This window comes from Crinia signifera, chromosome 8 (genome assembly GCF_055691185.1).
Source record: "Crinia signifera chromosome 8, ASM5569118v1, whole genome shotgun sequence".
Taxonomy (NCBI): Eukaryota; Metazoa; Chordata; class Amphibia; order Anura; family Myobatrachidae; genus Crinia; species Crinia signifera.
Window position 1 is genome coordinate 135,399,817 of NC_139224.1, and position 13,329 is coordinate 135,413,145.

Genomic DNA, 13,329 nt, shown 5'->3' on the forward strand with positions numbered 1-13,329 from the left:
GTTAAGTTACAGGCTGAGTTTAGAAAGGAACAGTCAGAAGCTGATTGGCCGGTGATAAAGTACCAGGCACCTTATCACTTCTCCTCCCTTGTCACTGCTTCATCCATCTACCCCTGAGTAACATCATTTGTACATGTATGCTTTGCATGCCTATAGTCCAGGCACAGGGCTTGTACTTCCGTTGGCAGCTGCAATGCTGAGTATTCATTCTACGAAGGCTGATGGAAAGATTCCCACTTTCTCGTGACACTCTCCTTCCCACCATTCCGCAGACACTGCAACATAGCAAGTCAATGTTTAACACTTGGATTGAATGGAATATTAAATTGATTTTAATAGCTTTAACTGCATCCTATTCATTTTTCCTATGTAATATTTTTGGTGAATTTAAACTTTGCGGCATTATGGGCTTGGTACTGTTTAGTGGGCTGTAAAACGTCTAGGGCAGGCATTCCCAACCAAGGTCCTCAAGGCAGACCAACAGTGCAGGTTTTAGTGATATCCAGGCTTCAGCACAGATGGTTTAATCAGAATCCCTCAGATACTAATTAAGTCACCTGCGCTCAAGCCTGGATATATACAAAACCTGCACTGTTGGCGTGCCTTGAGGACCATGGTTGGGAATGCCTGGTCTAGGGGGTATTTAATATAGGAATCTGACTGAATGCTCCGACAGTCCTAATCCCAGGCCATTTTTGCCCCTACAGAAACTCGACAGCCGGTATTCAATGTTCCAGTTGTGGAGTGGCAGAAAGTTGGTGGATTGGCGAAAAACTGCTGTGAATTCGCCAAACTGTGGCCGTTTACGACAAAACAGATCCGACTTGTTTTAAAGTCTGATCTGCTTTGTCAGAATCCGCCTTCAATGTTGTGGAAAAGGCAGCATTGAATAGGCGGCGGATGCTATTTTCCCCAGCGGAAATAGCTGCTGACATTGAATACACCCCTAGTGTTCGTTTATTAGTAATAACAAGTTGTACATCCATTGGTAAAGAAAGCAACACCGCCCTTGTGGGCTGAAACTCGCACTCACCTTTATTCAGCACCTTAATCTTGTCTCCTTTTTTAAATGGCAGATCTTCTGGTTGTGATGCCTTATAATCAAATAGGGCTGTTACACTGATCCCTGACTTATCGTCTGATGCGCAAGGACAGTCCGGTGATGGGGATTGGTCAGCCTTAAAGGGAAACCGTGCATTGAGTTTATTTTGATTTTTTCCACGTTTAGATTGTTACAAGTAAAGCTGGTATTTTGTATGTGGAATGTTATTTGTTCAAGGCAGGGTCAGTGTTTGCTCGCATGACGAAAGCCGCCAGTACTGTGATAAGTTACCTGCTCTGCTCCTTGCCGTTTTTAGGTTTTATGGCAAACTTTTATAAAAAGTATAGATGTAGACTTTGGGGTCAATCCTATTATGTGCGAGGTGCCGTTCCAACGGTGTTTAAACACAGCCAACGGCACCCGTCTTTGCAAAAAAAAATTGCTCACAATCCTATGGAGCAGCGAGCACTATTTGGCGCATTCCATCTGCTGTAAAGTGCATCCGGTGCGCTCTCAAATTGTCTGCGGCTAATAGGATCCCTGGTATCCCCATAGGTATGTGGCCAGTAGGTTGATGGTGTCTAGGTTAACAGTCAACAGATAGTGCCCTATATCATCTCTTCTATTGGAAGTAGGGTGTGTGTCCCTTGCCAGCGACCTTTGCACCTAGTTTTCGGTGTGGATCATCAGATTAACAGTATTTAGATCCACAGTCAAGTCGACCACTATTTGTTTAGTCAATAGGTCGACACACGAAATGTCAATATATCGAGGGTCGACATGTAAAAATGGTTGATTTGAGTTTTTTTATAGACTTGTTCATACTTTTCCATCCCAGGGGGTATAGAGGGTGAATTTAAGTGGGCCGAGCGCAAGGAGGCATCGTGCCTGACGCATGGCGAGCGCAACAGTGCACGAATACGGTGTCCATACTCTGAAAAACTCATGTCGACCTTTCTCCATGTTCAGCATTTGGTTTTGTCGTCCTTTTGACCAGTTCAGAAAGACCATGTATAAACTTGACATGTAAGGTGCTTATACACGTCCGGATTCGGCCGCTGCGCTGTGTGCTTTGAGATTTGCGCTCCCGCGTCATCTCATCGCACAGTACAAAAAGTTTGTGCTGCACATACTTTTTGTACTTGCTTTTTATTGCATTGCATGCGATGCGATGCTATTTAAGCTCAAAACGCATGGCCAAATCGGGACGTGTATGGGCACCTGTAGAACTAAAATAGTTCTGCAAATGTTTGCAAAGATAAAAATTCAAAAATGTTTCTAGTCATAATAACACAAACTACTTGAAGAAGGTTATGTGCAAGGTGATCATGCTCCAGCCAATCAGCTCCTAGCTGTCAATTTACATATTGTAGCTGATTGGCTTTCTTGATTGGGATAGATACCACTTCTCCAAACCTTCATACATTTACCCCTGAGTATCTAATAGCCATCCACATGAAAGTAACTGATGGATGGGTTGTGATTAATAGGGGAGATTAAGCTAGCGCCTATTGTGGAAAATACCAATGCAATGCATTCATACATAGTACATAAGTAATTTGTGGATGATCCTAATACTATTTTTGCACTACACCATTTCCACTTTTACTGACTCCTATGGTAATCATTGCACAAGCTATACAGATGTACGCACATACCAGATTGGTTTCTTCCAGTTCTGTGCACTTCAGTTTTAGGCAGTTGTCTGTAGTTAGTTTCCATGCTCTTTCCACAGTACCCTTGTTCAGCAGCACCTCGGTATCTCCATCTTTGAAACTAAAAATATTACAAGCTATATATTACTAACTATACACATGTGACTGCGGCCTGATATATATATATATATATATATATATATTTCTAGAAGTCTTGTCGGTCCGGAAACATACAAAATGCTGTGTGCTCAGCCCATTCAAATTATATATATATATATATGTCCAAGAGGGCTTTAGGATAAAGCACAGGGGCGGCACCACGGACTTGAAGAAAATGCAAAGTTTTATTAACGTTTCGGGGAACCTCAGTCCCAGTCGTCAGAACATCATGTGATACAAACAAAAAATAACTCACCTTAAATCCTCCACCATATGTGACACACAAACGGAGCCGGGTTGATGGGCGGCACGCTTCACTGGGGCGTTGTAGTCGCTCCCGAGTGTCATCAACTGTTGAATATTCATAAGGCTATTGTCTAGCGTCTCCGCAACCATAGCAACGCGGCTCCGGCTGTAATACAAAAATTAAAAGGCTGTCAATGCAGGTATAACAAAACACATTCTGCCGACATTTAAGAGTAACATTGGTGCATAACAAGTCAGTATTATTAATTAATTCATAATGCTATTCCATGAAATACGCTTGTTGAGACCTTTTGGGGACACAGTTTGTAAGGTGTGAATCCAAAATGATTCACGTTTTAATAAGATTGGCTCTATCACCACCTCTGGACAATGGGGGAATGTGGTCAATAATTTTATAACGTAAGGTTGCCAATTGGTGACCAGCTTCTCTGAAATGGGCTGCTACAGGCTGCTCCATCGGGTTACCCATCAGTGCAGCTTTAATGGCTGACCGATGGTGGCCCATCCATTCTTTAAAGGTGCATGTTGTCATCCCAACATAATGTTTACCACAAGGGTAAATAATCCTATAAATGACATATTGGGTATTACATGATAGAACATGATTGATTTTATACTTTTTGCCCGAATGGGGGTGACAGAATGAGTCACCAGTAAGTAGATGACTGCAGGTGGTACAAGAAGGACAGCGATAGCAACCTGGTTTTTTATACATAGTAAGGGGGGATTGGTATTTAGTTATATCCGCATGTACCAAGTAATCCCGCAGGTTACGACGATATGCTGTCATTGGTCTTTTTTTCTGGAGACCAGAAAGTTTAGCATCTGTCGATATAATCGGCCAGATAGCTTGAGTAGCCTTTGGAATTACTGAGCTTGAGCTGTCATATGTGGTCACCCATGTAAATTTGTCTTCATTAGGGAATGTGATTTTAGATTTCAATAAGTTCTGTCTATTCAGGAGTAAAACCTTTTCTTGACTTTCCATCAAATCTTTATTATAACCATGGACTAGAAATGTATTTCTGATTACCTCCAATTCTACAAATAGTTGAGTGGGGTCACTTGTTATTCTAGCCGCACGTAGCATTTGTGAATATGGTAATCCACGTTTTAAAGAAGGGGGATGCTGGCTACCAAATTGTAGCAGCGTATTTCTGTCCGTGGGTTTATAAAAGATTGACGTATTAAGGGTATTATCTTTTAAAGAAACACACAGATCCAAAAAATCAACTTGTACCCTTCTACATTTGATCGTAAATTTAACTGGCAAGTGGGCATTATTAATGAATACCATCATTTCATCAAACCGTTCTACCTCTCCATGCCACAACAGGAATATATCATCGATATATCCAGAAAACAAAGTAATATGTCTGGCAAAATTGTCATTCTGAAAAAATAACAGTTGCTCCTGGTAAAACATATAAATATTCCTGTACGATGGGGCCACTGGGGACCCCATTGCACAGCTGGACACTTGAAGGTAGTGTGTCCCATCAAATCTAAAGAAATTTCGGTACTTATGTAGTATCTGGGCTGCCGATTTTTTGATTGTATGCCTTAAGTTAAGGCATACAATCAGATGCGATGCGATATCGCATCGCATCGCATGCGACCATCGGATGCGATGACCCGATTTTTCCATAGGAATCAATGTTAAAATGGACTGAGTCCATTTTAACATGGAATTCAATGGGAAAAAGGGGTCCTTTTCATACCCCTACTATCCAAGTGGGCATGGAGTTGGATATAAACCTGTGGCGAGCGCAGCGAGCCACCGAGCCTGAAGCGTGGCGAGCGAAGCGAGCCCCGCGAGGGGACGGTATTCTGTGTCCCCTCGCGGGGCTCGCTACGCTCGCCACGCTTCGGGCTCGGTGGCTCGCTACGCTCGCCACAGGTTTATATCCAACTCCATGCCCACTTGGATAGTAGGGGTATGAAAAGGACCCCTTTTTCCCATTGAATTCCATGTTAAAATGGACTCAGTCCATTTTAACATTGATTCCTATGGAAAAATCGGGTCATCGCATCGCATCCGATGGTCGCATGCGATGCGATGCGATGTACCCGATTTAGAAATCGGCAGCCCAGATACTACATAAGTACCGAAATTTCTACTAAGCACCAATTCAAGCAGCGTTCGGAACACTTGCTTGTCAAACACAAATTTATCCCCCAATTCATCAATAAACACGCTCATTGCCTGCAGAGCCAAATGATGGGGAATGCAGGTGTATAGGCTGTTTACATCTGATACATACAAAACTGTGTCCACATCAGAAATTTTGTGTCCTTCAGAAAAGATGGTTTTGTGGAGAGAAAAGGTTGAATGATTAAGTCCAAGAACTCTTGAATAGACATAACTTATTGAAATCTAAAATCACATTCCCTAATGAAGATAAATTTACATGGGTGACCACATATGACAGCTCAAGCTCAGTAATTCCAAAGGCTACTCGAGCTATCTGGCCGATTATATCGACAGATGCTAAACTACCTGGTCTCCAGAAAAAAAAAGACCAATGACGGCATATCGTCGTAACCGCAACCTGCGGGATTACTTGGTACATGCGGATATAACTAAATACCAATCCCCCCTTACTATGTATAAAAACCAGGTTGCTATTGCTGTCTTTCTTGTACCACCTGCAGTCATCTACTTACTGGTGACTCATTCTGTCACCCCCTGTAACGATCAGATCAGGTGATCGATCAAATTAACGTATGCCTCCTGTTATGATTATCTGTGCAATCAATGTATGTCTGGTATGTTTGGTAAAATCATGCCGCCTGGGATTATTATGTGGGAGATCAGAACATGTCATGTATTATGTGTGTGGACTATTGGTGACCCAGGGAGTGTAGCCATCTGTGGACTCCTCTGGAGTTAGGATGTAAGATAAGATCTGAGACCCCTCATAAACCAGATTGGGGGGGAGAGCAATAGTGTCCAGCCAACCGGCCAAAGTGGCTCTGGCCCTGCACTAAATGACCTCTTATCACTTGAGGAATGTATAAGATCTACTTCAAAGCAGGGACAAATTCTTTATGGGAAAGAGCTAGGGACCTTCACTAGGCTCAGCAAGGGAATGGTTAAAAATCCCAAGGGTGGGAGGGATGAGGGAGGCTGCAGATAAAACCTCTGTACCTTGGGATAGTCAGTGTCACTACCTGGGGGTCTAGCAAAACAGGCTGTAGGCGACGAGAGATTTCTTGTGGAGGATCCCCCCACGTCAGGATCTGTATTTAAGTGTAAGATAGGTTCTGTCTTTTTTCCCTTTTTATTTTTGAAATTGCATTTAAAACTCGTGTGTACTTTTAAAATCACTGTAAAATCTTGTAACTATTTTTGTCTAAAGCTCTGTAGTATTTCTAGGAATAAATAATACATATTCTCAGTCCTGGTTCTGTGTTCTTAAGACTCATTAGCCTCGGAAGAGAACGGCTGAAAAACGTTACCATTGTTATCTTGTATTGTATGGTCAGGGGCGAGCCAAGCCGCCCCTTGCGCAGTTTCAGGCGCTAAAATCAGGTTTTGGCTGGTGGCAGTGTACCTCAAGGAAAGGACCCGAGTGTCCTGAGTGAACCCCAGTCACGGCCGGCGCTGCTCAGATTGACGTATCGGAGCAGGCGACCGGTGGGTCCGTGACATTTGGTGGCAAGCGGTGGGGTGGAGAATTCATTTTTCTCTTTAAGAACTTAAGTGAGTGTGGGTAGAAGTTTGTGAGAAATACCCACATCACCAGAATCAGAACTCAGAGCTTTACTATAGTTTTAAAAGTCACACAGTGGATGCAATTTCTGTTCCCTCCCTTCTCTTGTTTTTCTTTCCTATCATTTTATTTGACAAGTGTGAGACTCCGGATGGCTGATTACCAGCAGATGAGGAGAGATGACCTGGCGGTCGTGTGTGTGCAGAGGAATATCCCTTGGTCTGGCCAGAGTAGAAAACGTATGATTCAGGCACTAGTGGATGCCGATCGGACTCTAGCTGCTGGAGGAAACCAGTCCATGGACAATCCTACCCCAGGGGCTCAGTCAGCACTGGACAGTACAAACGATTCCGCGCCAGGGTCAAACACTTCTGCTGGACCCAGCAAGTCTACACTGCAGAGCGACCTTCTAGCTGCTAGCAGGCAATTGAAGGATGTGAACCCCGTATTCGCTTTGCAGCTGGTGCAGTTCTGCCAAGGCATTGTCGACAGAGAGGCTGCGGAGCGCAAAGCCATTGTCGACAGAGAGGCTGCGGAGCGCAAAGCCGTACGAGAGGCTGCAGAGCGTCATGCCGAGCGTGAGTACCAGTTGGAACTGGTGAGGCTCAGGGGGCTGATCGCTGTTGGTGAACCAGTGGAGGATGATACAGGGCATCATGATGGCGAACCTTTACGTGAGACTTTATCTGCCGTGGCTACTGAGTTAGCAGGAGATGGGCTTCGTACTGAACTTTTACTGTCTGCGGAAGTAAATAATGTGTTGGATCATGGTGTGGACTCTGTTATCAATCATGGGGAGCCTAACAAGGGACAGAGGTCCCAAATGACCGCTGACGCGAATTTCACCGGACCGCGTCATGCACAGTTCCCTGTCTTGGAAGCAGACAGAGGAAGCCAAGTGAGTGTCAGCTTGGTTGTGAGTAATGAGCTGGCCCTGGACACTACAGCCGATGCTCAGAGAGCTGACATCTCTGCTAGCACCAGGGAGACTGTAGGATGTGTGGCAGTCAGGGAGACTGCAGAGTACCAATCCCCTACAGCACCAGAAGAGCCCAGTGGGTATATTGACCCAGTGGAGGATGATGATATGTTTACCCTACTGAGCACAGAGGAACTAACGGAAGAATGCCAGCTGCAAGGTATCTCCTGCCACAACCATACTCGTGGGGAGATGATCACGCAGCTCACCCAGGCCAGTTACGATGGGTGCAATGCCTTCAGCCAGTATCGTGCAGCATTTCGTTTCTGGGGTCCATCCGCGTCTCCTTGGGTGCTGCTGAGAGAACTGGGACAATGTTACAAATTTGCGCAGCAGGAGGTCGATGCTTGGAGAAAGCTGGATACCCCATTTTGGGGGGATCAGTGCCGCCGGATAGGTGTGGAGTGGCGTCGCCTAGAACAGCTGTTGCTACCAGCTCTGGAAGCAGAGTTCCAGTTTAAACGGTTGGGAGAAGCAGAATCTGAGGATGTCAGCAGCTTGCTCTCACCAGGGGTGCCCCACCAGGGCAAGGTGCCTCTGCCTACTACAGCAGTCATGGAACCTGTTCCAGAGACCGCACATCACAAGGCCCAGTTTAAACTGCTGGAAGATGTGAGCAGCATGTTCCCTCCCGTTGCTCCAGATTTGTTGCCAGAAGCGGCTGGCTGCATAGTGAAAGTATGCAGGGGAGAGACTATGTCGGAAATAGGAATGGGACTTTCTGACTGTATGCACACAAGTATGTGTGGGACTACTGATGTGGGACTTTTATTAACTCCACACATATCTGTCACTAACCCTTCTGAACCCTATGATGCATCTCAGGTAGTATGTAACCATGCTGAACATTGCAATGTTGTTATTTTGTGTGAAGCCCCTGGGATGATCTGTGATAGCGCCGTACCTTCGGTAGAGGTGGAGGGTGAGTTAGAGACAGGTATAGTGGGTAATCCTTGCCAGTTTGTGGGGTTAAATGAATGCCCTAATCTAGTTGGGAATGAGACACCCTCACTCACCAGTGGTAGGAGTGCTGCTGGTGATGTCATTAAGGTTGCTGTGCTAGACGTTAACCCTGTTCCTCCAGTGATGTCTGGTTGTGACATGGTGCCCGGGGACGCTAACTACACAAATGGGACCGATCTGAGTTGGTTGCAGGCAGCGCATGTACCTGCCAATAAGTTACTGGTGACAACATGCTCAGATAACCCCATTCCTGCTCAGAGACAATGGGATCCAGATATAGTGTTTTTGCCACGGTGCAATTGTAAGCCAGCAGGATGGGCCCCATGTGTTGTGGAAGATGCACAGGCTGCCCTATACCTGGGAAGTGGGAAAGATACCCCTGAGTACAGTGAGAGGGTTGTTTCAGGAATAGAGCCAGTGGCTAGTAGGGAAGCTGCTGTGTGTAACCAGAAGGGTGGGAGGGCCCGCGAAGCACAGGTAAACTCAGCTCCATTAACCTCAGAAAAGCTGAGCTGGGATGTTCCCAAGACAGGGGACAATGACCTGCTGGTATTCCCCCTTGCAGAAACGTGCCCCCCTTCACAATTCACACACACAGACACAGAGAGCGAATCTCCTCACAAAAGGATGAGGTGTGAGGTGTTGAGTGAGTGGACCTTCCCCCCAGTGAAGGGGAGGGGGGGTCAGTCAGCTCAGGAGAGGTGCTGGGAAGACATTTTTAAGTCTGTATATAGTGCTGGGAGAATGCCCCACACCTGTGGTATAGTTAAACGTGCCGAGTTACGAGTCCCAGGGGGATGGCCATTTGGGGTGTGGCGGAATGGTCTGGTACTGATCTCAGTGAGTAAGGCCAAACTGCCAGCTGTAGGGGAGAATCCATGCCCAGGAGTTCGACGCACAGCTGTGGTGGGCTGTGTCAATGCCAGCCAGGATGGAAAAGGGGGACACAGCTTCCACTATATCAGTGTGCTCACAGACTATGGGTCAGGTGGTTTCAAGTATAGGGAAATGTTAGTACAGATCCCGCAGAATCAGTGGCAGTCTGTCTCAGCACAGAGACCACTGCTACCTGTCCAGGTGATGTAGTTAATAGCGCACCGAGGAGACGGTGACGTGGGTCACCGCCTCTGTGCGCCATTTTAAAAGGGGGAGGTGTAACGATCAGATCAGGTGATCGATCAAATTAACGTATGCCTCCTGTTATGATTATCTGTGCAATCAATGTATGTCTGGTATGTTTGGTAAAATCATGCCGCCTGGGATTATTATGTGGGAGATCAGAACATGTCATGTATTATGTGTGTGGACTATTGGTGACCCAGGGAGTGTAGCCATCTGTGGACTCCTCTGGAGTTAGGATGTAAGATAAGATCTGAGACCCCTCATAAACCAGATTGGGGGGGAGAGCAATAGTGTCCAGCCAACCGGCCAAAGTGGCTCTGGCCCTGCACTAAATGACCTCTTATCACTTGAGGAATGTATAAGATCTACTTCAAAGCAGGGACAAATTCTTTATGGGAAAGAGCTAGGGACCTTCACTAGGCTCAGCAAGGGAATGGTTAAAAATCCCAAGGGTGGGAGGGATGAGGGAGGCTGCAGATAAAACCTCTGTACCTTGGGATAGTCAGTGTCACTACCTGGGGGTCTAGCAAAACAGGCTGTAGGCGACGAGAGATTTCTTGTGGAGGATCCCCCCACGTCAGGATCTGTATTTAAGTGTAAGATAGGTTCTGTCTTTTTTCCCTTTTTATTTTTGAAATTGCATTTAAAACTCGTGTGTACTTTTAAAATCACTGTAAAATCTTGTAACTATTTTTGTCTAAAGCTCTGTAGTATTTCTAGGAATAAATAATACATATTCTCAGTCCTGGTTCTGTGTTCTTAAGACTCATTAGCCTCGGAAGAGAACGGCTGAAAAACGTTACCATTGTTATCTTGTATTGTATGGTCAGGGGCGAGCCAAGCCGCCCCTTGCGCAGTTTCAGGCGCTAAAATCAGGTTTTGGCTGGTGGCAGTGTACCTCAAGGAAAGGACCCGAGTGTCCTGAGTGAACCCCAGTCACGGCCGGCGCTGCTCAGATTGACGTATCGGAGCAGGCGACCGGTGGGTCCGTGACACCCCCATTCGGCAAAAAGTATAAAATCAATCATGTTCTATCATGTAATACCCAATATGTAATTTATAGGATTATTTACCCTTGTGGTAAACATTATGTTGGGATGACAACACGCACCTTTTAAAGAACGGATGGGCCTCCATCGGTCAGCCATTAAAGCTGCACTGATGGGTAAACCGATGGAGCAGCCCATTTCAAAGAAGTTGGTCACCAACTTTACGTTATAAAATTATATATATTATGGTGATCGAGCCAATCTTTTATTAAAACGTGAATCATTTTGGATTCACACCTTACAAACTGTGTCCCCAAAAGGTCTCAACGAGCGTATTTCATGGAATAGCATTATGCATTAATTAATAATACTGACTTGTTATGCACTAATGTTACTCTTAAATGTCAGCAGATGTGTTTTGTTATACCTGCATTGACGGCCTTTTAATTTTTGTATTACAGCCGGAGCCGCGTTGCTATGGTTGCGGAGACGCTAGACAATAGCCTTATGAATATTCAACAGTTGATGACATCACTCGGGAGCGACTACGACGCCCCAGTGAAGCATGCCGCCCATCAACCCGGCTCCGTTTGTGTGTCACGCATGGTGGGGGATTTAAGGTGAGTTATTGTTTGTTTGTATCACTTGACGTTCTGACGACTGGGACTGAGGTTTCCCCGAAACGTTAATAAAACTTTGCATTTTCTTCAAGCCCGTGGTGCCGCCTCTGTGCTTTATCATAAAGCCCTCTTGGACATATATGTAATTTGAATGGGCTGAGCACACGGCATTTTGTATGTTTCTGTGGAGTGCCGGACCGACAAGATATATATATATATATATATATAATTTTTTTTTGATTTTTTTTTTTTTTTTTTTTATGGTAATGAAATATTTAACTGTATTGAAATCATTTTTTAGGTCCAGATGCACTAAGCTTCCAAAGTGTTTAAAATGTAGCGTGATAAACAGCCAGCCAATCGGCTCCTACCTGCCATGTTACAGGCTGTGTGGTTGATCCTATTCACCCTGAAGGGTGTGAGTTGCTGTTTGGTTGCCACGCTGAAAACTGCACCCAAATTAACCCTAGGCGTCAGAGATGAAACGCGTAGAGAGGCCTCTACCCAACCTTCTTTTGCTCACTCATTTATTTATGTAAGTCCTATTTTTTATTTATGTTTTGTAATCGCACTCATTAAAAAACTCCTAATTTTATTTTAATTGGAGTTATTCTCTTTCTTGCAATCACCACTGCACTACTTGGAGTACTACTGTGAACTCATTTGGGGGAATACAAGGTCCAGTTTGGACACTAGCCGGGAAGGTCCTGGTAACCAGCCCCAGAAGGAGGAGGAACAGTATTATTTGATATGCACGTTATTCTTCATTACACGGTACGCAGAACTTAATTTAAAGTCACAGTGTCACAATTAAAACTTACTACACTATAGAGCGCCATTCTCACCATTTCCTAGATCTATCCACATCGAGACGGATCAACAAGCGTCTCAATAGGAGAATTACTGGCGGCCACCTGTCACTCAGGACTGTGTTTTAAAGGGAGGAAGTTTCCTTCAGGACAAAGACTTATTTTTTCCGGATCAACCCAGGGTTGTAGCGCAAGACAGCACCCCCCTCCACATATATATATATATATAGTTTAGATTTTTTTATGGTAATGAAATATTTAACTGTATTGAAACCATTTTTTAGGTCCAGATGCATTAAGCTTCCAAAGTGATTAAAATGTAGCGTGATAAACAGCCAGCCAATCGGCTCCTACCTGCCATGTTACAGGCTGTGTGGTTGATCCTATTCACCCTGAAGGGTGTGAGTTGCTGTTCGGTTACCACGCTGAAAACTGCACCCAAATTAACCCTAACTCGCACCCTTCACAGGTCTGAATTCACTGACACTTGCTCGCACCCCTATGGAGGTGTGAGCACTTTCCAGCGAATTCGGCCTGCCGTAAAGTGTGCCCGGTATAGTGATGATTCGCACTTGGCGAATCATCCGCACCCTTCAGGGTTAATAGGACCAACCTCTGTGTTTGAAAAATGACAGGTGGAGTTGATTGGCTTGTTTATCACTCTCCACTTTATCACTTTTTTTAGCTTAATAAAGTCATTAGCCCGACATCGGGATCCTGCCTGCCTGGACTCAGACAGCGGGGGAGCGCAGCAAAGCCCATTGCGGGCACAGTGGCTTGCCACCTATTCTATATTCTGCCTCTATGGGGGTCATGTCCCCCACGAGGGAGAATAGCCGGTAGCCGTCGGGACCCCAAGTGTTGGGGTTTTAACAGTCGGGATCCTATCCGGCACCCGATACATCTGGGCCTTAAAGTGTGTTAATTTCAGAGGGAATTCTAAAATCTCTTTGCTAGGATACTATTCTAAAGCTAAATGTGTCTGTGCAGTGGCTCAGTGATCACATG

The 13,329-nt window shown here is 45.2% G+C and overlaps 1 protein-coding gene across 2 annotated transcripts in view; it reads right to left on the minus strand.

Annotated features, from left to right (window-relative positions):
- Positions 1–68: 68 nt before the first annotated feature.
- Positions 69–13,329, minus strand: part of NCF2 (neutrophil cytosolic factor 2) — a 43,171-nt gene continuing 29,910 nt past the window's right edge. The window contains exons 13-16 of one of the 2 annotated variants that reach the window (XM_083157221.1): positions 3,113–3,268; positions 2,701–2,818; positions 1,034–1,178; positions 69–275 (exon numbers count right to left, since the gene is read on the minus strand). In XM_083157221.1, coding sequence (XP_083013347.1) covers positions 205–275; positions 1,034–1,178; positions 2,701–2,818; positions 3,113–3,268 — 490 coding nt within the window. In that variant the 3' untranslated portion in view covers positions 69–204. The remainder of the gene's footprint in view (positions 276–1,033; positions 1,179–2,700; positions 2,819–3,112; positions 3,269–13,329) is intronic. The other variant, XM_083157222.1, reaches the window with a different exon arrangement.